The sequence below is a fragment of the Dipodomys ordii genome, unplaced genomic scaffold (assembly GCF_000151885.1).
Source record: "Dipodomys ordii isolate 6190 unplaced genomic scaffold, Dord_2.0 Scaffold19, whole genome shotgun sequence".
Lineage (NCBI taxonomy): Eukaryota > Metazoa > Chordata > Mammalia > Rodentia > Heteromyidae > Dipodomys > Dipodomys ordii.
The window spans coordinates 88,498-96,860 of NW_012267235.1; the positions used below are offsets into that span (position 1 = coordinate 88,498).

Consider the following 8,363-nt stretch of genomic DNA (forward strand, 5'->3'; position numbering starts at 1 on the left):
TATATATTTCTCTCTCTCTAAGTGCTCTACCACTTCAGCTGCAAGTCCACTTCTGGCTTTTTTGGTGCTTAATTGGAGATAAGAAACTCACAGACTTTCCTGCCCAGGTTGGCTTCAAACAGTGATCCTCAGATTTCAGCCTCCTAAGTAGCTAAGATTACAGTTGTGAGCCACCAGTGCCTGGCTTAGACTGCTTTTTAATACTATATGTCTGTTTACCATAAATTTGGGGTTGGATTTCTTTGCTTTTTTTCCCCCAGCACCAGGGCTGGCTTGCTTGGCTAGCATACAACCATTTGAGTCAAGCCTCCAGCCCTACTTTATTGCTTTTTTTTTTTTTTTTTTGTAGATGAAGTCTTGCATTTTTGTACCCAAGCTACCTCCTAATCATGATCCTCTAGATCTCAGCCTCCTGAGTAGGTAAGGTTACAGTTGTGAACCCTAGCACCTGGCTAGAATTTGGAAATTTTTAATGTGAACAGGGAGGAAAACACAAAAAGCAACCAGGACTCACTGAATTGTGTTTTCTAACATTTCTACTCTCAAGAGATCTTTTCCAATCCTTGGGCCTAAATATCACCCAGTTTATACTTTCCTGCTAAGCTACCTATCTAGGTACTTAACTTTCCAATCAGATGTTTAATATGTGTCCTAAATCTAGTAAATTTCAAATAGCTGTTATTTTTCTTCCTGGAATCATTTACACTAGTCATCAGTCTTGGCAAATGGTACTACTGCCCTCCCAAGTAATCAAGGCAGGCCCTGGGAGTGAGCTATTGCCATTTCCTTTCTCCCCAAGTATAGGTCCTGCCAGCTCTGTCTCTGAAATATACCCAGAATCTGTCTACTTCATTCTCCACTGTCCTAGTCACCAACATCTCACCTCATTCACTATTGCCTTTCTCCCCACAGTAGCCACAATCTTTTAACAGAATGATAGTTGAATTTCCTGATTAAGTCACTCGCTTAAAGCCCTCATTGTTTCCATCATACACACTGAAAGAGGAAAAAAAAAAAAAAAACATGCCTGTACCAAGCAGTACTTATAAACTGATGACCCAAGCCCCAGTCGGGAAGACAAGTGCACAGGGAAGCATAATTGATCCACATTGAAGCCATTATTCTGAGCCCAGAATAGTGGCCTGCCATGGTGACATGGCATGTCTTTAATTTGCATGAGAAACTGTAAGTCAGGCCTTTTGTTTTCAATGGGCTGTATTCTGGGGACCCTTCTTATTTCCTTCCTGATTCCCTGATGATGTGCTTTTCCTTTTCACTGTCCCTGGCTAGCTTTCTAGTCTCACAAGCGCCATGTCAGGGCTTGCTGTCCTTGTCCTATCACATTATTGTATGAATTCATTAATTACTATCTTAAACTGGCTTGTTTATTTGTTAACAAACTAATGTCTGTCTCAGAAGAACATAAATTCCACAAGTGCAGGAGTTTGCCTTAGTTACAACCTAAGATACTGCCTGGAACATAGAAGGTCTCGATAAATGTTGAATGGGTAAAGCTAGAAGTCGGAATTGGAATAGAAGTTAGATATTTGTGAAACTGGAGGAGTAGCTCATGTGGTAAGCATGCTACCTGTGGGTGAAGAGTCCCAGGTTTCAACAAAAGGCCAAGAAAGCTTTTCCTGCAATGTTACTCTGGCATATAAAATCTTTACCTATTCTGAGCACACAACAGTGAGGAGGTGTATACAACACCCTCTCCAGTAGAATGGACCACCTCCACACTTAGCAGCAAATAGGAATTCCTCATGTCACCAAACAAGCAGAGAGCAATGTCCATATGTCAGTGGGAGCTTGTGGGCAGCCCTGATTGCCTACATGAGAAACTGGAGGAAGAAAGTGATTCAGTAGCAGAGTAAGATCAAAAGTCAGCAAGTACACGCAGCCTCCCAGCTGCTCTCCGCCCTCACCATTGCACTTGGCTGGCTCCCCCTGTCACTTGGCAGTCAAAGCCTTTTCAGAGTGAATCTCTGCATTCGGCCTTCACTGAAAGCATTCCCAGGCCCTCGGAGGAGGAACTGAGTTCCATCTGGCTGCACCTCCATTTTGCTTACAGCACTTGGCAGGTTTCTACACTGTGGCAAAAGGAAGAACCACACTGGGTAGTAGATGGTGTGTCTGGTTTGTTAAATGTGGTTACATAATGTAGTGTCAGTCAAACCAGGACGTCAGTTATCAACTACCATATCTAATAAGTGTGTGGCACTATGCTAGGGCTTGAGATACACTGTATCTAACTCTCACAATTCTGTAAAATACCTATTTTACAGATAAGGAAACGCCACAGAAGTGAAATCACAAAGCAAAAAAAAAAAAAAAAACCCACAGAAGATTCCTCCTATCTCCACTATAACCCTGCATCATTATTTAATATTGTGATAGTATTTGTCCACATCAGTTTTCAAGTCTCAGTATGCACCAGAGAAGTAAAATAACCATTGACACCTCTGTTTCTATCTAGTGACTTGTCCAAGGTCAATAGCAAGTTAATTGCTGAAGTAAGATTAAATGTAACTTAATTCCCAGTTACATCTTTGTATATTTAATAATGAAATGTGGAAATGTGAGAGGATCTCCCAAAATGACAGTAACTTTATTTCACCTGTAATAAAGTTTGCCCCATTCATTTTCTCACTCTCATTTGTATACTTGACATTTACCAAGAAGCTATCCTTTGAGAGATCCTGGAGATTTTTGAAAGATTAATAAAATGGATCCTGAGCCAATGGATCTCAGTATAAGTAAGGGCTTCTCAGCTTCTACTACACTACTACCAACTGGACTGGGAAACTCTCAGGAACAAAGGTGGGGACTATCCTGCTGTCCATTGTAGGATGTTTAGCAGCATCCCTGGCCTCAACCAATACCCCACTGCTCTACATTGTTATCAACCAAAAATAATTCCAGAAATGCTAAATGTTTCTTGAGGGCAAATTGTGCAAACTACTGATCTAAATGTACACAGTTAACTATAAAATAATGTAATAAAGCTGGGCACTGGTGGCTCATGCCTATCATCCTAGCTACTCAGGAGGCTGAGATCTTAGGATCATGGTTCAAAAAGCCAGCCTGGGCAGGAAAGTCCATGAGACTCTGATCTCCAATAGCCACCAGAAAACTGAAAGAGGCACTGTGGCTTAAGTGGTAGAGTGCTCGCCTTGAGCTGAAGAGCTCAGGGACAGCGCCCAGGCCCAGAGTTCAAGCCCCATGATTGACCGAGGTGGGGAGAAAAGATAATGTAATAAAATCGGCATGTATGGGCAACACGTTGGATTGGGGATGGGGGCTGGAACAACTTTGTGGAGGAAAGTTGAGATAAAGGACCTAAAATTGTAGTTAAGACTTTTGAGGATGAGGAAAATTTTGCCAAGCACTGGAGGAGAGAAAAATATTGTGGGCTGAAGTAAAGGGTTATGGAAGGAAATAGTGAGAGACAGAACAGAAAGTCTATTGGGGTTGAAATATACAGGATCTAGTTTATAGACCAGTGGAGTATAGACTCCTAGTCAAAAGCATATATGCAAGCCAGGCACCAGTGGCCCATGTCCATAATCCCAGCTAATCAGGAGGCTAAGACCCAGAGGATCATGGTTTGAAGCTAGCTGGGTAGAAAAGTCCTTAAGACACTGTCTCCAAATAAGGAGCAAAAAGCCAGGGCATGGCTCAAGTAGGAGAACACTAGTTAAGTAAGAAAGCCAAGAGAAAGCTTTAGATCTAGAGTTCAACACACACACATAGGATTCCACTATAGGGGGAAAAAAGAAAAGCAGACATTTCTGGACTGAGAAAGTTTTATGTTTCTCAACTGGGTAAAGACAGTTTGATCCTTAGTAACTAGGATTACAGCCCTGAGCCACCAGGGCCTGGAGGAAACAGCACTTCAAATAAGTGCTTCAGGCAGTTTTGCAGTAGCAGAAACCAATGCTTGAAGCAATAAAGAAACTTCAACCTATTTAATCTGCTGAGATAATAATGGAACCTGCTTCTTGGATTTACCATGAAGATTAAACACTCATGCACAGGTGCTCAACGGTGTTTCACATGTAAGAAGCACACATAGTCTCTTTCACAATAATAAATATTTTCTGAGTCCTTCTTTAGTGTCAGCTACCATGTATTGGTCTGCAAGAAAGAAATGAAAAGCCATGTATCAGGCAGGGCACTAATGACTCACACCCATAATTCTTTTTTTGTGTGTGCCTGAACTCTGGGCTTGGGCACTGTCCCTCAGCTCTTCAGCTCAAGGCTAGGGCTCTACCACTTGAGCCATAGTGCTACTTCCAACTTTTTCTGCTTATGTGGTGCTGAGGAACTGAACCCAGGACCTCATGCATGCAAGGCAAGACCTCATGCATGCAAGGCAAGCACTCTACCACTGAGCCACCTTCCCGGACATATACCTGCAATTTTGACTACTCTGGAGTCTGAAATCTGAGGATTGATGTTTAAAACCAGCCCTGACAGGAAAGTCCATGAGATTCTAATCTCCAATTAGCCTCCAAAAAGCAGGGAATGGAACTGTGGCTCAAGTGGTAGAGCACTAGCCTCGAGCAAAAAAGCTAATAGACAGCAGCCAGGCCCTGAGTTCATGCCCCAGAACTGGCACAAAGAGAAGAAGCCATGTAAACTGCTGCACAATGGTAGGGTCTATGTTTAGTCTCAATGCCCTAGCATCCAGCCAATGCCCTGCAGAAAATACTGAAATACCTGTTGAATAAATTTAAATTGAATTTTTTAAAAATTTAATATTGAATTTAAAAAAAGTCTTTAACCACAAGAAAACTACAATCTGACTGTATTATAAACAGCTTACAAAACTAGGCATACCAGTACAGGCCATAGGTAGAGAGCTAATCAGCAATTCAATTTTTGTGGGGCATGGTGTCACATGCTCCAATAATCCATCACATCATTCAGGAGTATGAGGGAGGATGATGGTATGTTCAAGGCCAGCCTGGGCTACATAGCAAATCCCTGCCTAAAAGAAAAGGTAAAAACAGGGTAAAATAAAGTCTAGGGTCACAGTCCCACCTTTGCCACTCACTGGCTAAGTAACATTTATCTAGACAGTTTATTCTGTGAGTCTCAGAGTATCCTGTCTGAGTACTGCCTAAAGATCCCCCACTTCTGCTTATCACCAAGACCATGTAGGTCAGAGGCCATCAAGCTAGGGAGTGTGGATGGCATGGACCTAGCAGAAGAGGGAGCAAGGCTCTCCTGGTATAAGGAAACTGGTTCCAGGAACTGAAGTGGTAGGAAGCGTGTTTTTAACCTCTTCCCAGCCCTAAACCAAAGTTCAAACACTAGTCACCAGTGCTACCTATCCACCAGCTCTGTATTTGCTTCCCAAATAAGCTTACCTCTTTGTAAAATAATTTTTTTTCTTTAAAACTTACTTTCTTCCTAAAACATACCCACCAGAAAACCTAACCCAGGAGCTCAGAGAAGACAACAGCTATTTTGAGTGGCTAACGTAATCTGTGACCCAGCTTTCCTCTTAGCCCACCCCTAGAACCCCTACACCTCTCAGCTACGCATCAGCCACTCCCAAAGCCCTCAGTCCTCAACATGGCATCAGCAGGACAAGATGTTCAAAGGAGAGGCCAAGAAACCTGGTTAAGAACCAACCTAAGCAGCCTGGACAGAGAATGGAAAAACCATGGGCTGAGCTGAATTATTGCATCTTCTTATAGCTGCTTCCTTTTAAATATTTATCCTGGCTAACCCCACCACTGTTTTTTTTTGTTTGTTTTTGCAATTTAGTTTAATTGTGCCACTATTAAGCAGACCAAAGTGGAAAATCAGCTCTCACTGCTGAGATTTATGTGATTCATAGAGTAGAGCCTATTTTAAAAAGTGAATTCACCAAACACAAACCCACTTCCTGAGAAACATGTTTGTCCTTTCTGGAAAGGAGAGTCTTGCTCATGACTTTCTACCTTCTAGTGAACAACACAGACAATAAACACTCTCCATTTCTCTGTGGGTTGGGATCTTCTCCTTCTTAAGCATCCTGATGACTCTTAAACTTGTAATCAGAGATGACAGTCTTAGTGTTAGTTTTGAGATACTCCCAAACACCATAATTGGAGGATTTAGGTTAAGAGCTAAGGAAAGGAGTTAACTGTGGAGTTCTGAACAGGCCTGGGGTATTCTGATTATTCCCAACCCAGGTATGTTTTGGTTTGGCTCATAGAACTATTTTGACACTCCAATCAAACTTCTGTGGTCCAAAATGCCCATGGGCACAAACCTTTATTTAAAATTTCAGGGGGTTCAGGATGCCCCTGGCCTGCCCACAGATGCCTAGTGGTTCAAGAGTCCCAGGAACTAAAGCTTCCCTTTCTTCTCCCTTTAGTAATTATAATAACCACCTATTGTTAACTACTTATTTGAGGGGAGACATTTTTCACTCATTGCATCTCTCAATTGAGTCTGGCCGTATTTCAACTGTTCAAAAGCCACGTATAGGGAGGGATTATAGCCTTGAAAAGATGTAGTTCAGATTTTTGAATCAAAATGTAGTCCTTGCAGTTATAGAGACAAGTTCGGCAGCACTGGAGTGGCCCAAATGAAGTAGTATAACATTTATCTAGGATAACTGGAGTTAGGCCTTGAACTTCCAGACCTTCCATTCCCAGCACCCCTGTTCATTAGACCACATGGTTAAAACACATTGGACTACATGGTTAAAACACAAACACTGGAATCCTGGTGGGTCTGTCACCAAACTTTATACACTCAAAACAAAGTTCATCCTTTTACTCCAAATAACTCCTTTTCCTCTTATTTCCTAGTTCACCTAAGAATTTTTTTTTTCATCTGCTCACTTAAGTCATCCTTATTTCATCCACGGATAAATGAGAACTTTATTGAGAAGGTAATTTTTAAGTGTAATGACGTTCAAACATGCACCTTCCTTCCCCACCTCTTCCCCCACTGAATGAGTTCAGGCCACTTTTGTCTCTGAAAGGGCGACAAGAGGATGCATGGTTCATTTGCTTCAGGATGACTGTAGGCTAGGCTCTGACCTGGCCCTTCTCCCACAAAATAAAGGCCAAGTTATCCCTCTCCACAGAACTCCCTTAGGGATCTGTTCTTTGCTTAATTAAGAAAGCCCACTGTTTTTCCTTCCCTACTCTGAACAAGATCACCTACCTTCTTGGAGCCCACTGCTCTTTTGTAAGAATAGCTACCTCAGGGCAGGGAGTCTGGCTTAGTGGCAGAGTGCTTGCCTAGCACCCATGAGGCCCGGGATTCAAGACTTGGGTACCACATAATCAAAAAGGGATCATCACCAAAATAAAAAGCCACCTCAAACTTACAAAACAGACTTAAGCTTTTTTTTTTGGGGGGGGGGTCCAGTCATGGGGCCTGAACTCCGGGCCTGGGCGCTGTCCCTCAGCTCTTCAGCTCAAGGCTAGCACTCTACCACTTGAGCCACAGCACCACTTGTGGCTTTTTTCTTTTTGCTTATGTGGTGCTGAGGAATCGAACCTAGGGCCTCATGCATGCAAGGCAAGCGCTCTACCACTGAGCCACCTTCCCAGCCCTCAGACTTAAGCTTTATATATGCCTTTATATTGTATCTACCTCTACCTACTTACCTACCACCTAGTACTTCTTTTTCAACTCAGTACAAGTTACTCACTATGTTCCTCGTAGGCACAAGACTGGGAATACAGAAAATATAGGTAGAATTGCTCTCTCTCTGCCTTCCCCAGGATCATCACGATCATCTCTAAGGAGTTCGTAATTTCTAACAAATGAGAACGCTAGGGCGGACCGTACGCAGCCCAGACCGACAAGCCCAAGACCTAGTGCCACAGCCATTCCTCAGCCACTGGTTACGATTGGGGGGGCGGGGCCTGCCCGCGACGCACGTGGCGGCAGGGGGCGTGGTCACTCCGCGTAGCTCGGGCCTCTGCTGTTGCGCCTGCGCGCCTCGGTCCGCTCAAGGACCCGTATTTAAAGAGACAGGTAGTCCGGGCGTTCCAGCCGTCGTGGGCTTGCCGGCCGCCTGTGGTGGGGGTGACGCCTGGACGAGAGGCCTGCGGCCGAGTGCCACCACCGGAGAGGCCGGGGAAGGCAGGTGAGGGGCGACGCGGCTGGGCGAGGCGCGGTGTGAGGAGCGCCGCGAGGAGGGGGGGGACAGCCCCGGCTCCTCCCCCCCACACCCGCCCGCCCGGGGGCGCACCCTTCGTGACGTGGCGGACCCACGCGAGGTCCGCGGCTGCCGTCGGACCCCCAGGGTAGCGCGCGGGGGGCCGCGCCACGCTGGGCGCCGAAGTCGGGGGAACCCTTGTGGGAGGTTCTGGCGTCCGGGCCGCCCAGCCCCGTCCCCCCGG

At 44.7% G+C, this 8,363-nt stretch overlaps 2 protein-coding genes across 2 annotated transcripts in view; one reads left to right on the plus strand and one right to left on the minus strand.

The window, feature by feature from the left end:
- The window catches only part of Cct6b (chaperonin containing TCP1, subunit 6B (zeta 2)), a 31,328-nt gene extending 30,015 nt beyond the window's left edge, over nucleotides 1-1,313 (minus strand). Inside the window, exon 1 of the mRNA XM_013013062.1 lies at nucleotides 1,305-1,313. Within this exon, the coding sequence (XP_012868516.1) occupies nucleotides 1,305-1,313 (9 nt within the window). The remainder of the gene's footprint in view (nucleotides 1-1,304) is intronic.
- Nucleotides 1,314-7,667: 6,354 nt separating this feature from the next.
- Lig3 (ligase III, DNA, ATP-dependent) overlaps nucleotides 7,668-8,363 on the plus strand; it is a 24,863-nt gene continuing 24,167 nt past the window's right edge. Inside the window, exons 1-2 of the mRNA XM_013013063.1 lie at nucleotides 7,668-7,676; nucleotides 7,975-8,107. Coding sequence (XP_012868517.1) covers nucleotides 7,668-7,676; nucleotides 7,975-8,107 — 142 coding nt within the window. The remainder of the gene's footprint in view (nucleotides 7,677-7,974; nucleotides 8,108-8,363) is intronic.